At 39.4% G+C, this 17,433-nt stretch overlaps 1 protein-coding gene across 1 annotated transcript; it reads right to left on the reverse strand.

Annotated features, from left to right (window-relative positions):
• Nucleotides 1-631: 631 nt before the first annotated feature.
• On the reverse strand, nucleotides 632-15,833 carry si:dkeyp-84f3.5 (uncharacterized protein LOC334144 homolog). Its single transcript, XM_046847139.1, has 3 exons — nucleotides 15,597-15,833; nucleotides 14,023-14,096; nucleotides 632-3,783 (listed from the first exon to the last, which is right to left on the reverse strand). Exon 3 carries the CDS (start codon nucleotides 3,396-3,398, stop codon nucleotides 1,587-1,589), a length of 1,812 nt encoding a protein of 603 aa, XP_046703095.1. The 5' UTR covers nucleotides 3,399-3,783; nucleotides 14,023-14,096; nucleotides 15,597-15,833; the 3' UTR covers nucleotides 632-1,586.
• Between the last annotated feature and the right edge of the window lie 1,600 nt (nucleotides 15,834-17,433).

Genomic DNA, 17,433 nt, shown 5'->3' on the forward strand with positions numbered 1-17,433 from the left:
AACTGAACAAGGCAAGGGACCTCTACCCAGATATGTTTCTGGGATAGTGAGAGGTAGTAGATGAATTCAACTGGTGGTGAGCCGACGGGGTTGAGCAGGGCTGTTGATAAACTTCATCAGAATAATTAAGACACCAATTCTACCCAAATTAAACTATGGGTCAGGCTTTTACTGCAGCACCATCATAACGTATGCCTTGGGACCGGCATAAATGATAAGGTCACGTCAGCTCCACATCCCTTACCCCATTACCCTAAATATCCCAAGTAATGGTTACCCAGTGACCAGAAACATTGTACCACCATTCCCAATTTAATTTCACAAACGTCATTTCGTTCCTTTGATTAGTGTGTTATGTTATGTGGAAGAATGACAATAAAGCTTGAGTTGAGCTGAAACTGTGATCTCCAGAGAAATCCACAGCCTTCAATTGTCCATGACTTGTGATGGGGGCCTTTTTTTCATAATTCTTGTATACATTGAAAAAAGCAGTAATTGCATGTGCAGTATATCAGCGGCGGTGAAAATGAGTGATTCAGGTGTATCATATTAGTAGAAAACATGTAATTTATGTAACAGTTGCTTTTTTCAATTTGTCACACCAACATAATCAAATACATTCCACATAATGTCAGATAACTAATTTTATTAATACAAATACACAAGAGATCTGCAGTTGTGTTTCAGTCATTATTATAAAATAAAATAAAAAGATATCACCCACATAGCACAGAAACAAATAAAGGTGACCATTTGGGAACAGTTTTTACAATTTGCTAGAGGGAATAGAGCATAAAACAGGATACAAAATCGCTAAAATGTTGAACTGCTAAAAAAAAAAAAAGATCACCTATACTTTATTTCAGACCCTGGGATTCACTGAAAAACCTTGTCTGTGGCTTTGGACACATGTATACAGTAATATTCCCATCTGATGGGTGTCAGTTCCCAGGATTCTTGTAATGGACTGAAACTCACTGTCCCAAAATGAGCTTGTAGAAGTGCAACCAGCATGTCCAGTACTTAAGCCTAGCTTTTCATATATAGCTGTTACAGCAAGTCAGAAGAAAAGTCAGAATTGAATTGTCCTCAAAATGTCTACAAGTCTCCAAACAGCAAATGCAGTGATTATATTAGACGTTAGTCTTTTAGTACAAGTCCCTCAAGGAAGCCCCCAAACAAATCTGCACTCCATACTGCATCAGTAAGCTTAATTAGCACTGTACCCTGGGTTCCAACAACACATGATGTCAGTCTGAATTAATGAAACTCATTTGGAAAAATGGAAATACCTATTTTCTATGACCACTTTACCATCCGTTCATGGCCTACTGGAGGCAATCAGAGGAGGAACTAAACATCTCTACCAATGTTCTATGTTAGTTCACAGTATGACATTATTTAGTGGAGTAAGACAATGTACACAAATTCAGTGAACTTCGATATTAATAACTGGCAGCTTGAAGTCATTCAATATTAAATTGGTTGTCCAACCCATTGCAGATGTGGCATTGTATTAAACCAAAACATCAACATATATTAAATCAACAGTTAAAGGTGCATTATACAGACTCTCCGAATACCTTTCAACCATGAGTGTGCTGATGTTTGAGGAATAGCTGTAGATCTGTAAAAGTCTCAGTACATTCAGTGCATTCATACAATATATATTTTGATGGACTCTCTTTTGTATCAGCTTCTAACTCACTTGTTTCAACACTTAAATCGTCTTCATTTTCTAAATCCTCCATATTTTCCTCTGCAGTTGGAGATTCTTCCCCACCATGTTTCTCAGAGCCTTCTTTATCATGATTCTGAAGATGGCGCTCGAGAGCAGAGCGGAAGGTGAAGCGACATGGACAATGAGGACAGCTTAGCAATACCCGAGAGGGGTTTATTTTGTGGTAACGGCCATGTCGCTGAAATACGCTGAGTAGCCTAAAGACTCGACCACAATCTTTGCATTTGTAGGTTATTCTTGGCTTGAGTAGAGACGTCTCTTGGGTATCTGGCAAGTCTTCCTTGTCTGGAGGGTTTGATGACTGCTGGTCTTCGTTGTTCTGCGATTTATGATCACTGTCATTGCTTGCTTGTGTTTTTGGTGACATATGAGTAGAAGTTTTATCTTCATGGTCTACTTTCTCCCCATCGACCTTTAGCTTTATGTCTGAGCTATGGTACATGGCAACATGCCTTGTGACATCGCATCTTTGTGGAAAGTGTCTACCACAATAAAGGCAAGTATGAAGGGTACCCTTATGGTAACGCATATGACGAGAGAGGCTACTAGAGTGTACAAAAACTCTATGGCATTGTTTGCAAGGGAAAACTTTAGTGTGGGGATTACTTCTGGCAGCACCTCCTCTTGGTCTACCTCTCATTCGTGGCCTCAATAGATCCATTCGTTGAGTCTGGTGTTTTGGAACCATTTGACGCATTACACCACAGTAATTGGCAGGCTGCTTTCTAATCTCAGGTACTGGTTCAGAAGAGTCCTCGTCTGGATGATCTGACAGATGATGGTCTTTCAAATCTGACAAGCAATTAAAGTGTCCGCCACATAAGCCACAACGATATGATCGGTCAGAAGTATCATCCGGAGAATGGGAGGGATTTTTTTTCGGGCTACTCTCATCCTGGTCCTGCATGTTCTCTTTCTGTGTGAGATCATCAGAGGCTTTGCTGACATGAGAATGATTCAGTAGATGGCTCTGCAGGTCTGATAACCAAAAGAAACGCAAGCCACAAATCTTGCAAGGATATGATTTATCTATACCATTTTCACGGTCTTCATCGAATTTACTTGAACTCTGGGATCCAAGAGACCTATGCCATTCTTTCTGATGTAGCAACAAGGTCTCTTGTCTTAAGAATCGTTTTCCGCAATGTCCACAACTGTAAAAACGTTCATGAGCATGATTCTGAAGGTGCCCACGAAGGCTCTCTCTATCATAAAAAACCTTGCAACATAAAGTACACTTAAACCCTTGCTCAAGGGGACGATATCGCTGGTGCTCTTGCAAACTTCTTTGGTTCCTGAACACTTGGCCACATCTCTCACATCTACACTGGATATGGTCTCGTTCGACCACTCTGCTTGAAGACAAGGAATCCTGATAATGTGTTGTATTCGACAAAAACTTTGACATGGGTTTTCCAAATAAGAATGAGAAATTTGACAATGCGGATCGATCAACTACTGTGAGTGTTCCATTTTCATGAAGAGCAAATTCAATAGGTTTGTCACAGCCATTATCAGTTTCAGAAATGGAAGAAAACGGACCCATTGGCCCATGATTAGCCATGTGATTGATCAGTTTCGGGTACTGGCCAAATCCTTCCCCACACTCTGTGCAAATAAACTCATTTCCAGGGAAAAAATCGGAATGGTACGCCATGTCTGTTCAAACAAGGGTTGTTTGATATCTGATCAATGGTAACAATTCAATGGAAAAAGTGAGGAAAAAATGTAGGATTAATATAACATTTAAGTGTGCTTTAAAGATAAATTAAAAACTGTACATATGCAAATGATATGAACATCGAACATTTTCCATTTAAAATTAATTACAATGATTAAGAGATCTAAGGCAAGCTAACATTACACAGTTTTAGCAATTCCTTCCATTGTCAGTTAACATTAAGGAGGTTACTGATTCAAATCCATGATCCCCAAATTGCAGATGGAAAAGTATGAAATCGGGGATGCAGAAAAAGGATGCAAGGCATAAAATCTATTCCTTTCCTTCCCTGGCGTGTGGTCTTGAGTCAGGATAATAGAATCTAAAAAAGAAAATGGGAGAACATGAGTCAGATAGGAATGTGCAAAATGTTAGATATGTTGGATGTATACTTTTCTTGTAAGACATCAATCAGCCGAAAAGGAATTTCATTAATATCTAGTTGTCCTTTACTTCATCATTCAAAGGCTTTTGTTATTCTTAATTTACATGCTTAAACCAAAATACACTTGTCTTTAAAAGTGCAAAATTGGCTAATAATTATTTGTTTACAGCTTATGTAACTGTACAGCAGCTCGGACAGGGAAACAGACTATTCAGATCTCAATAAACGGTTTGTATATACAACGTTTACCACAATTTTTAACTGCCAAAGTTACTATATTTGGCAGAAGTGCTGTTCAGTCTCGTATAGGCTCAAAACAATGGAACAAGTCACTGACAAAGAATTCTGATGTTCAAGCATACCATGGCATCTATACCTACTTAGTTCCTAGGGGCCTCAACAAAGAAAACCAAATAATAAAAACAAAAAAGAAATGTATGTAAACAAGAGAAAGACAACTGCCTTATTTGTCACTGCTGGAAAAGGGGATCTGCCCATTCATCCACACAAGCATTAGTAAAGTCACCAGGGTGTTCAGCTTTGTGCAATCCACTCAAATTATTTTACACCAAGCTTAGCAAACTAGGTCTTCATGAACCCTCACTTATTCGTGCTAGAAATACTTTAGGGCCCTTATTTATAGTTAAGAGATAGGAGCTGGAGGTAGCAGAGCTGAAGATGTGGAGGTTTTTGTTGGGAGTGACGACATTGGACAGGATTGGAAATGTGTTTATTATAGGGACAGCGCATGTAGGACGTTTTGAAGACAAGGTGAGGGAAGTGAGATTGAGATGTGCAGAGGAGGGACATGGGGTATATCGGTAGGAGAATGCTGAGGTTGGAGCTTTCAGGAACGAGGAAAACAGGAAGGCCAAGAAGGAGGTTTATGGATGTGGTGAGGGAAGACATGCAGGTGGTTTGAAAGAGGCAGATGTAGAGGACAGAGGGGGTATGGAGACGGATGATCCGCTGTGGCGACCCCTAATGGAAGACGCCAAAAGAAGAAGAAGATACTACAATGTTACAACCTGCAAAGACATCCTAAACATCCCAGTTATGTGCATCCAACATTTTTGCCAACAATTTAAAGAAAGATCACATATAGTTGGGATACTTAATCATAGAAAACCTTTTGCCATATAGTGTACAACAGTACAATGAAGAGAAAAATCCACAGCCATTATGGCAGTGTTAAAGATTGAACTTGAAGGCAGGAAGCCCGTGTGAGTGTTGGAGCAGGGTTAAACAAATAATAAATTCATTAGCTGGCCTGATTGGGATCAAGGAAGTTTCAGCGTCCAGTATTCCAACTCCAGGTTAGGTTTTGCATGCCAAATCTAACCGTCTGGTCTAAAATTTGTTAGCAAAAATGAATGTATGGACTAGCCACCTAAGTGGTTAATCATTAAACCTGGACACATTACACCATCGAAAATAAAATAAGTGTATTACTTTTCTGAGCTGTATGTACTCATTATAACACTCATCATAACAGTAAAAATCACATTCTGAAGGATTATTAAAATTTAATTAGTAAAATACCTGATTGGGTAATGTGATCAGCCCCAGATCAGAGTTGTGCAACCAATCAACTTTTAGTCACCTTTTCTAAAGATATTTAAGTGTGTGTGTGTGTGTGTGTGTGTGTGTGTGTGTGTGTTCCATTGAATATTTAATTTTCAAAATATATGATCTACTTAACTATGGAAGCCTGTTTCTGCCACTGAATAAAAAATAAATAAAAAACGTCTCACGTCTAACTTTTTTCCCCCTCACAATTGCGTGATACGAACTCGCAATTCGGATTTTTTTTCTCAGAATTTTGAGATCATATATCTTGCAATTCTGACTTCTTTCTCTGAATTCCGTCATTTATTTCTTGCCATTGCAAGTTTATAACTTATTTGCAAAACACTTTCTGGCAAAACACATTTTGTATTATAACATACAGTGGGTATGGAAATTATTCAGACCCCCTTAAATTTTCACTCTTTGTTATTTTGCAGCCATTTGCTAAAATCATTTAAGTTCATTTATTTTCCTTATTAATGTACACATAGCACCCATATTGACAGAAAAACACAGAATTGTTGACATTTTTGCAGATTTATTAAAAAGAAAAACTAAATTGTGGCAAGGCACAGATCTGGCCATGGTTACAAAAAACTTCTGCTGCTCTTAAGGTTCCTAAGAGCACAGTGGCCTCCATAATCCTTAAATGGAAGACGTTTGTGACGACCAGAACCCTTCCCAGAGCTGGCCGTCCGGCCAAACTGAGCTATCAGGGGAGAAGAGCCTTGGTGAGAGAGGTAAAGAAGAACCCAAAGATCACTGTGGCTGAGCTCCAGAGATGGAGTCAGGAGGTGGGAGAAAGTTGTCGAAAGTCAACCATCACTGCAGCCCTCCACCAGTCGGGGCTTTATGGCAGAGTAGCCCGACGGAAGCCTCTCCTCAGTGCAAGACACATGAAAGCCCGCATGGAGTTTGCTAAAAAACACCTGAAGGACTCCAAGATGCTGAGAAATAAGATTCTCTGGTCTAATGAGACCAAGATAGAACTTTTTGGCGTTAATTTTAAGCGGTATGTGTGGAGAAAACCAGGCACTGCTCATCACCTGTCCAATACAGTCCCAACAGTGAAGCATGGTGGTGGCAGCATCATGCTGTGGGGTTGTTTTTTAGCTGCAGGGACAGGACTACTGGTTGCAATCGAGGGAAAGATGAATGCAGCCAAGTACAGGGATATCCTGGATGAAAACCTCAAGAGTGCACTGGACCTCAGACTGGGCAGAAGGTTTACCTTTCAACAAGACAATGACCCTAAGCACACAGCTAAAATAACGAAGGAGTGGCTTCACAACAACTCCGTGACTGTTCTTGAATGGCCCAGCCAGATCCCTGACTTAAACCCAATTGAGCCTCTCTAGAGAGACCTAAAAATGGCGGTCCACCAACGTTAACCATCTAACCTGACAGAACTGAAGAGGATCTGCAAGGTGGAATGGCAGAGGATCCCCAAATTCAAGTGTGAAAACTTGTTGCATCTTTCCCAAAATGGCTGTATTAGATCAAAAGGGTGCTTCTACTAAATACTGAGCAAAGGGTCTGATTACTTAAGACCAATGTGATATTTCAGTTTTTCTTTTTTAATATATCTGCAACAATGTCAACAATTCTGTGTTTTTTTGTCAATATGGGGTGCTATGTGTACATTAATGAGGAAGAAAAATGAACTTAAATGATTTTAGCAAATGGCTGCAATATAACAGAGTGAAAAATTTAAGGGGTTCTGAATACTTTCCATACCCACTGTATGCAAATCGTAAAGGATTACCATGCCAAAGAGTTCTGCTTCTTCTTTTGGCTTCTCCCTTCAGTGGTCGCCACAGTGGGTCATCCGTCTTCATACCCCCCTGTCCTCTACATCTGCTTCTTTCAACCCAGCTACCTGCATTTCTTCCCTCACCACATCCATGAACCTCCTACTTGGTCTTCCTCTTTTTCTCCTTCCTGATGGCTTCACCCTCAGCATTCTTCTACAGATATACCCCATGTCCCTCCTCTACACATGTCCAAACCATTTCAATCTCGCCTCCCTCACCTTGTCTCCAAAAGGTCCTACATGCACTGTCCCTCTAATGAATTTCTCTTTCGTGATCCGCATATTTGATTTGGCCCATGTTTTTATGCTGGATGCCCTTCCTAACGCAACCCACGCAGTTTTACTTATTTCAGCAACAATTTTACCAAATGTCTTTAGTCATTCACTCCCTTAATATGGGGAATTCTCAGGATTTTCTTCTTTTAAAATAAATTCTTGAATCTGGACATAAAAGGCTAAAGAATCCATAGCACTAGGGTTAGCGGCTAACACTAGCTCTATGGATTCTTTATCGTTTTCACGCATGCGCAAAAAAAAAAATCTTATATCCAGTACAGAGTGAGTAGCCACAGTGACACGGTGCTAACTGTAGTTTTATCTTTGTTTTTCTTTTTTAATACCCCTGGCATTGTACATGTTTTAAGCTTAATAATACTTCAAAAAAATGCAGTCAAAGTGTGAGACGGAGACTAAACAAACTTGCAGTCCAACACTTAATACGTTTCTAAGGGAACTCAGATTTTACAATGTGGTTATACGATTTTGGCATGAAGTGGTCTGTAATAAAATGTCTAGGAAAAGATCTGAATCCCCTTTTATTTTGTATTAAGAACACCAACAGGACTGTATGGGGTATGGTTCATTTAAAAAGATGAAGAGGGGTAAAAATTGATCAGAGCCATTGCACAAGTACTATGGCAAAAAAAAAAATAGAAAACATCAACCAAATACAGAACAGGTCTGTTAACACATTTGATGCAGAAAACATTGTTAACAGAAACATTGTGAATTCTGTGGAAAAATAAAAACACAAACACAGTGAGTGGCAAGTTCAAAACCCTCCACAGACAAAAGTGGTCTGTGACGAGATGAATGAATCACAATCCACTGCTTGGAGAAGATTTCGAGAGACTACACCAAAAGGAGCAAACCCCTTGTCAGCATTAAGAGCCCAAAACACACTGCCACCAAAGCAATTTCATCAGGGAAGGTATGGTAGAAGGTAGACTGGTCAAGTCAATCAAAAGACCTTAACGGAGTGAGAATGCACTTTAACTTCTGAAGAGAAAACTGAAAGAAGGAATGCCCCCAAAACAAACAACAACTAAAACAAGATAAAGTCTGGAAAAGCACTATAAAAGTATAATGCAGTCGATGTCAATGGGCTGGCAGCTTGATGTAATTATTGCAATTGAGGGCTATGCAACCAAATATTGTGTTAGTTACTTTATGACTACCTCTTCCTAAGTTTTTCGATATTATTGTAAAAATTGGGTGGTAAGCACCATCCGGGCCATTATCAGCAAGTAGAAGGAACATCACTCTACCATCAACCATGAACACCCAGGAGCTCCTTGCAAGATTTCTGAAAAGGGAGTCAGACGGTTAGTCAGAAGAATGTGCATGGAGGCTGTGAATTGCTGCACTGGAACGATGTTTAATAATTTAAAAAAAATGTGTCGTCCCCCCATTTTCCAGACATCTGAGGAGGAAAATATCAAGTTCAAATCAACTCTGAAGTTGACCAGTTAGACATCAGTAAACGATTACTGTTATTCCATATCTCACAGAGACAAGCTTGCTAATCTCAAAGATCCCTGATGCAGCTACTGAACTTGCAGGTTATTAGGTTCATGGTGCAGATTGAAAGAAAGCAATTTGCCCTATTGTCACCACATTAACATTTATAGCATTAGACACACAATCCTATACAGAGCTAAAGGTCTTTAAAGCCTTCCTTAATAAATGCATTCTAAATGCTGTTAATTAGGAAACAGTAGGAGAATATTATCAGTCTAAAGCTATGATAGAAAAGAAATAAGTTGGTAAAGTTGATAAAAGATATACATCATTAGATATAGACTGCTAGAGGCTTAGCTGTTTGACATCAAGTGGACATTTGTTACACCACCAGAACACAGAAGAGTCTTATCTTGAGAAATAGTGGGAAGACTTGATCTGTGGCTAAGGATCGGAGAGGGCATGGTGCGGTGTGGGAATGGGAAAAGAGTTGTGGTGTAGAGGGGTACATTTTAGCTTTGTTTTAAATCTGATGCAGGCAGTTACTTGTGGAGGGATAGTCGACAGTTCAAATCCCAATGACGCCACAACCATCCATGGCATAGAGCAAATGGAGTAAAATTGCCCTCGCTCTTTGTGAATGCCCTAGTTTCTCTAGGCGGATAAAGATTTCATCTGAGTGTTTTATTCATGCTTTCTTTTGATACAGCATGAGCCACAATGTGAAAAAAAAGTGTCTGTCTGAGGTGCTATAAAAATGCCTCAGCAGAATCACATGATTGTCATTAAGTAATGGAGACAGCAAGTGACTGAAACCTGGGGGTGCACTGGTGCACAAATACAACCAAAATTTTGGTGCCGTAGGTGTAGAATACCTAGTGTTAAGATGCAAGGCTGCTGTTAAATTACATACATTTTTTCCTAGCTGTTTATAATATTACGCAAGCTAATACTAATCTCTATGATTGTTGCCTTGTATCTGTCAGGACACCCTGCCACATGTCACTATGATTGTTGGCTTTTATCTTCCTGTTGTGCAAACAAATTGCCTGTGTTGGCATTTGGTCACTTTATCTGAATCCTGGTAAGGTCCACATCATATCAACAAGCAGCCGTCTTGTGGCTTGGGTGGTAACATGATTGTTTCAACTTAGTTCTTCCTGCTTGTACTTACCTGATGCTGGGAAAGGTTTATGATAACTATTGCTCTATAAAACCATATACAGTGGAACCCACTTATCTCGACCTCGGTTAACTCAACAACCCTATTAAGTCGACGTTTTTGAAGAGGAACCGCCAAATTCTCGCTTTGTCTAAGCATTTTTTATCGGTTATGTCGACTTTTTTATGTCGCCGAACCCTAATATCTCGAGCACAAGGGGGGAAAAATTTGCCATTTAACGCCAGTTATGTCGATCGGCACTGTGCAGCCGCAGAAGAACTCACGAAAGTGGCGGAAAAATCAAGCCTTACAGCTGCTACAGGTGTTGTATTATATACTGGTGAATCTCTGCTGTTAGTTAGTGCACATATGCCTTTTGTTATTAAATGTTATGCGATGAACGGGAGGCGAAAGCCGCCCTTGGTAGGACCGCGGCGCGGAACGTATGAGCAGCAAAAGCATAGAATTAACACCGGCAGGATCGGGGGGAATCCGCGATGCGCTTTGGGAAAAAAAGCGCAGCCGTTGAGAGAATGCCGGTGGGAAGGCACGTACCGGGATACGCATGAGCGATAACAACGACCGCCGTGAACCAACATATACCAACAATAACGGACGGTGAGAGTGTGGAAGTTTAAATAGGAGCTGGTGATGATGTTAAACGAGCACCATATGTGCGCGATTGAAGCCGGGAGCTTCAGAGAAAGCGGCAGAGAAAGCAACCGGCCACGCCGAAGGGGGCGCCGAAGGGGGCGTGGCAGGTGGATTCCTGACAGTACAGACATGTACTGTATGTACATTTTTATAACATGCCTTCATCAAACAAATCGCGGCAACGCTGTTGTGTAAAAAAACCCTCCAAAAACACGTGCATGCACATTCTCATTTATTAACGCACATCATGTACATAAAGAAATTTCAAGCACGTTAATATATTGCAGCCATATTGATTTTCGTTTATCTCGATCACCGGTTATCTCGATGCTTTTTGGGGACCCCCTAGGACATCGACATAATCGGGTTCCACTGTATTATTAAGACTGGGTACCTACTTATGCTATAAGTACCACTGTAAAATTCTTCTTCTAAGGAGATGTGAAAAAAAGAATGTCTGGGGTCCTCTCATCGGATCCCAACACCACAACACTGGTTAAAAAAAAACATAGCGACTTCTATCCTTTCTAAGTATGCTCAAAAGCGCAAAGCTACCCTATCTGCAGCTGGTGGCTTTCTACCCATGCAAAGAATGCTGATTTGCCATTCTGGCAGGGTTCACCAGCTGCACATCTCAGTGAGTTATCAGTACTAATCAGAAAATCATTTAAATGCAGGTTCCAGCAGATCATTTTGATTTAGAAAAATGGATCTGCACTTACCCCTAGCACCACTTGGTCACCCTCTTGTCACTCACAATGTAAATTTCCCCCTGAATTTCCTCCTAGTGTAGTTTTGTTCCCACCCACCCACTATCATATAACAGCTACAGGTCTGGAAGAATGAAGGGTTACATATGCAAACACATTTATAGCCAGCCAACCTTATATTTGCGATCTGCTGATCATGCTGGGTCTTCGTACAACGTAACACACTAAGGAAAGTGTTCTGATTCCTACAGCATGCATGATGCCCATTACTGGCTCGTGTTGCTGTGACTGATATAGGCATGTATATGCTATCATTCCATCCATGACAGCCCAACCAGTTTTGCTTTTTTGGACTCAATGGTATTGGAAAAACTCACAATCTTCTGTCCTTAGAAATAAACAGAGTAATGTATGAAAGCAGTTACTCTTTACTATGCTCTTAAAGTATCAACTTTAATATCCATTAAACAAGCAGTGGTGAACAATAGCGTTCAGGTCAACTTCAGAACAGTTTTCAATAATTACATATTTCGAGGCTAGGACATCATCTATTCTGCGATCCATCTATGATGCATGAGGACCCTTTTGCATTTGCACAGCAAATATGCCCAAATCATCCCAAAGAGTGATCAGATCTCAACGAATTTTCAAGGCATATTGGACCACGTTTAATTCTGTGCCTTCTGATCACCTCAGTATGTCAGTTTGGTTGTACATGGCAAGAGGAAACAAGTCCAAATAAACAAATCATCTTCTTTTGGTTGCTTCTGTTAATGGTCCCCATGGCGGATCATCTGTCTCCATCTACCTCTTCCAAACCAACCACCTGCATGTCCTCCCACATCACATCCAAAAACCTCCTCTTTGACCTTCCACTTTTCTTCCTGCCTTGTAGCTCCAATTCTTCTTCATTCTTCTACTGATATACACGATGTCCATCCTCTACATATGACCAAACCTTCTCGATCTCAACTCTCTCACCTTATCTCCAAAACGACCTACCTGCACTGTCCAATCCAATAAACTTAAATCTAATCCTGTCCATCGTCGTCACATATTCAGCTCTGCTACCTCCAGCTCCACCTCCTGTCTTTTTCTCAATGCCACTGTCTCTAAACCATACAACATCGCAGGTCTCATTACAGTCCTATAAACTTTCCCTTTTACTCTTGCAGATACTCTTCTATCATAAATCACTCCTGCTATCACTCTTCTCCACCCACTCCACCCTGTCTGCACTCTTTTCTTCACTTCTCTAACACACTCTCCATTACTTTGCAAAATAGAACTCGGATATTTAAAATAATCCACCCCTACTCCTTGCAACTGCACAAATCCACTGCCCTGTTTCACTGTCATCATACATGTCCTGCACCACCCTCACAACACCCCTGACTTCCTCATACAATACCACAACTTCTCTCTCGGCACACTGTTATACGCTTTCTCTAGATCCACAAACACACAACGTGACTCCTTCTGACCTTCTCTATACTTTTCCATTAACATTCTCAAAGCAAATAATGCAACGATAGTGCACTTTCTCGGCATAAACCCATACTGCTGCTCACAGATGGTCACCTCTTCTCTCAGCCTGGCTTCCACTACTCTTTTCCATAACCATGGTGTGGCTGATCAGCACACTCCTTCTCCATTTCCGCATTCTCTCACCTTTCAAAATTTTGTTAAATTTTGTGTAAATTTGTTAAAATCTCCACTGCACTGCCATCTCTCCTGCTTCATCTGGTATGTCGTCTGGGTGAACCGACTTTCCACTCTTCATCAACTTAAAAGCTGCCATCATTTCCTCTTTACTGATTTACAGGTGATTCCTGCTTCACCATTTCCACGTCATCCAACCAAGTCCAAAGAATCAAATATTATTGCTGAATAAAAGAAAACTGCAAGTTTAGATAGAGAAATTAATTATTACTTTGGTTTTTTTGCTGCAACATTTAAAGACAAGACTGTTTACTCTTATACTCATGGGGGAAAAAAAGATCACTTTCCTACTTTGGACTATACTTGGACCTACTTTGGCACATCAATTGCTCAGTGTATAAAAATTATCTAATTTGTAAATGTAAAATGTAAAAGTTGCTCTGGATAAGGGTACCTGCCAAATACCGTAAATGTAAGCGTAATCTGACAACAACGCAATGTGGACATTTTGACAGTAAGCATTTAATTACAAACTAAATCGGTTGGGCTTCTGTCCATTTTTTTTTATAGCATGTAACTTTTTCACCAATTATCTCAAAAACCTTATTTTCCTTTTTTTTTTTTTTTTTCCAATTGTCCCTGTATTATAATCAGTATTTATTCGCATGTGTTGGATAATTTCTCCATGACTCACCCTTTGAAGAAAAAGAAAAAAAAAAAAAAGATAATAGATTGCTTATATCTGGGGGGGTTTTAACCAAAGTTGAATGTAAATATTTTCGAATCAAAGTATTCCAGTAATTACCAACTTATATTCATTTACATAACTCAAATAATACATAGCATTTGGGAAATTTGTCACTTACCCCGATTCTATGACACACGTTGACCTCTACAGCCAGCTGATGCCAACATACACAATATACTCCTCCTTAGAGGTCTATAGTAAGACAAACAAAAAAAGTTTTGTTAAACTTCAGTAATTTTCCTTTTCCAGATTAGCTGAAACTTACAATGTTTTTCCCATATTATTATCAATTTATATTGTTCTTTTAGACTCTTTGTGGTGTTATGAAACATGTTGACTCAGGTGTGAAACTTTACATTTTTAAATGCGTGAAAATGATCTTATCTCAAGCGTGACATAGGTAACATGCACAATTAAAATTTCTTGATTGTTGCTTAAAATGCATTAAAATACTATTCGAATGTCGTTTTAACTTGCAGAAGCACTGCATCCCAGCTTTATAGCGGATTTTTCCGTGATGTAACAAACCCAAAACCTTCTGGTATTGATATGGTAAGGACAAACATTTCGAACACTACATAGCTACAAATATAAACACAGATAATGGCATTCCATTACACGGCTAATAAGTGCGTACGAGGACACGGTTCACTGTGAATGGACATAAGCCTTGGACTGCTTCAACAAATTGACAAATCGGTAAAATTTGTCTGCGGGGTCCTTTTCAGTCTGGTTCCTCTCGAGGTTTCTTCCTCACACCATCTCTTGTTTTTCTTTGCCACAGTCGCCACTGGCTTGCTCATCAGGTATAAACAATTATAAGCAACTAACTTATAGGTAATAAACGTCCACATTCTTTTATATAATATTATTACCGCTTTATCTGTGTAAAGCTGCTTTGGGACTAGTAACTACTTTTACTAGTGTAGAATATTTTATTACTCTTTCCATCGTTTGTACAAATATTTTGCCATTAGACTTTTCTTTCATTCATCACTCACTGTGATACTTTTAGACTAGGTACTAATCTGATATGATGTTTTTATATGTTATTCCAAACTGCTACACTCTCAACTCTTTGGAGGGTTGGAGACAAATTACTGTATCATTCTTAGAATGGGAGTGTTTCCTGGATTTTTGTTACCTGTATTGCAAAAAATAATAATAATAATTGTGATTTCTTCACAAATCAGCCTGGTCATATGAGGCTGGTTTCATTTCTGAGTGGCTTTTGACATTCTGCACTTTGGAAGACACCTTAAGAACAAATCTTGTGGTGTCTGTAATCGAGAACTAGATCATAATTCACAAATCGGACCCTAATATCGTGTGTACAGTACCACAATTCAGACCAATGCAAGATTGAATAAGGAACTGTGCAAACTTCATCATATACCTAGCTACACAGCTAAGTCCAGTGCAGTCGGCTATTGTTAGCTACACTACGCATATTATAATCAATAATAAATTAGGCCACGCGAAATACGCATGCGCACATCTGAAACCTTTAACTGAAGCGTTCAAATCTGCAAAATCATATGGTAGAGAATATGACACTGGTTTGCAGACTGGGACAATTTTCTACTGTGTTGGATGTCTACGCTGGCATGCTAGCTAAGACACTGCTCTGCGTCTATATGTATGCGTGAACGTAACACGATTTAGATGGCTTGCTTTGAAAGAAGCACTGACCGCTTTCATTCTTCGTGATTTCAACGTTTTTTTCGTCCTTATGCGCAGTGTTGATTCATCTCGCAGCATATTCGCAGCAAAACACTTGAAAAAAAAGTACACCAAAAGGCAATGCAGCGTAGCGATAACACCCAGCGCTTCTCTTTAACCGAAAGGTGTAATGAGAAAGTTGACGGTCCGGAAGTCCACGCAATACGCTTCAACTCGCATGCGCACAAAACAAGGCGCATGCGCAGTATACACGTGCGTCCACTCGGTGAGACTCGCAACAAATGGAGGGCACTAGTGATGGAAAGATCGAATCATTTTAGTGACTCGGTTCTTTGAATCTCGTTCATCAATATAAACAGATCTTTTCGTTTATTACGTTTCCTTTGATCAGAAATAATACATTTTCAACGAGCAGATCCCCCAACACTTCTACATACACATGGCATCATGGCACATACACATCTTTGACAATAGTTCCAATAGTGGAAGTATGTTAATGTAGCCAAGGAAAAATTATGATAAACAGAATGAGTAGCTCATCTCTCATTTATTCTGGTCCGTGTTAATTTTTCACGTGACTCCCATAATTATTGGAATGTCAGAACATAAAAAACTGATCTTTTGCATTGTGCATTGTCTTGTAACAATGTCAAGATTATGAACAAAACAACCTGATCTATTGCATCTATTGCATCACTTGACAAAGAACAAACGACACTGACCAGAGGACAGACCAGAGATAAACTACCCAATTGTGTTTCCTGTGTAATGCATTACATAGAGTTTATTAGGGTTACTTTAATTCAATTCAATTCAATTCAGTCTTTATTTATAACATCTAACAACTACCAGGTAGAACCTAGGTGCTGAACAAAGTGCAAAAGGCAATGTGCAGAATATTAATAAAAATTAGAGTTAGCATAAAAGTAATAAAATATAGCAATATCATAAAAGAAAGAAGTAAATTGTAAGAACTAAAACAAAATTAAATTAAAATAAGCATTAAAACTAAGTACACCCTTTACTACAGAACAAAGCCTTTTATTTAATAAGTGGGTCTTTAGTTTAGCTTTAAAAGAACAGAATTCCCTTTCAGAGGTGAGACAAACAAAAGAACAAACCACACGGACCAAAGGACTCAATGGGATGAACTACCAAATTCTGTTCTTTGTAATGCATTGCATAGGCCTTTGGGAGTCAAGTGACAAAAGAACAAACGTCTTGGACCAGAGGACTGATAAAATGAGCTAATTATTTCTGTTTCCGGTACATAAGCTACAGAGATTTTGCGTTGTTTTGCTCTATGGCATCCAGTAGAAAATGATTGACTCACTCTTTGAGATTACTCATTCTTCTACTACTCAGTCACATTAAAGACTTATCTAAAATACTGTAAACGAAACGAAACAATTAATAAAATAATGTATAGTATACTTTTAAATGTACAGGTGGAAGTGTAGGATTTTGTGTGTGTGTGTGTGTGTGTGTGTGTGTGTGTGTGTGTGTGTGTGTGTGTGTGTGAGCACTTTCTTGGTGGTACCCCAGTAGGTGAGGCAGTTTGTTAGGGGTTGAGAAGGACACTCAGAGGAGCACTCTTATATATACTTCTAATGTATTTGGTTAGCTCTTGGTCCTTTTTAACTCTGGGTTATATCATGGTATATCAGGTTTCATCTTTCATACTGGTCATACCTTTGCAGGGGGTTAACAATTAATCCTGGGTATCCATAACCTGCTGTTTCACAATGCACATTCCTGAACCCTAGGGTTACTTCCGTATTTACACATATCAACAAGAACAAAAATGCTTCTTTGTCCAGCAAGCTTGATGAGCGCTTTCTGCAAC

Source organism: Silurus meridionalis, chromosome 4 (genome assembly GCF_014805685.1).
Source record: "Silurus meridionalis isolate SWU-2019-XX chromosome 4, ASM1480568v1, whole genome shotgun sequence".
NCBI lineage: Eukaryota > Metazoa > Chordata > Actinopteri > Siluriformes > Siluridae > Silurus > Silurus meridionalis.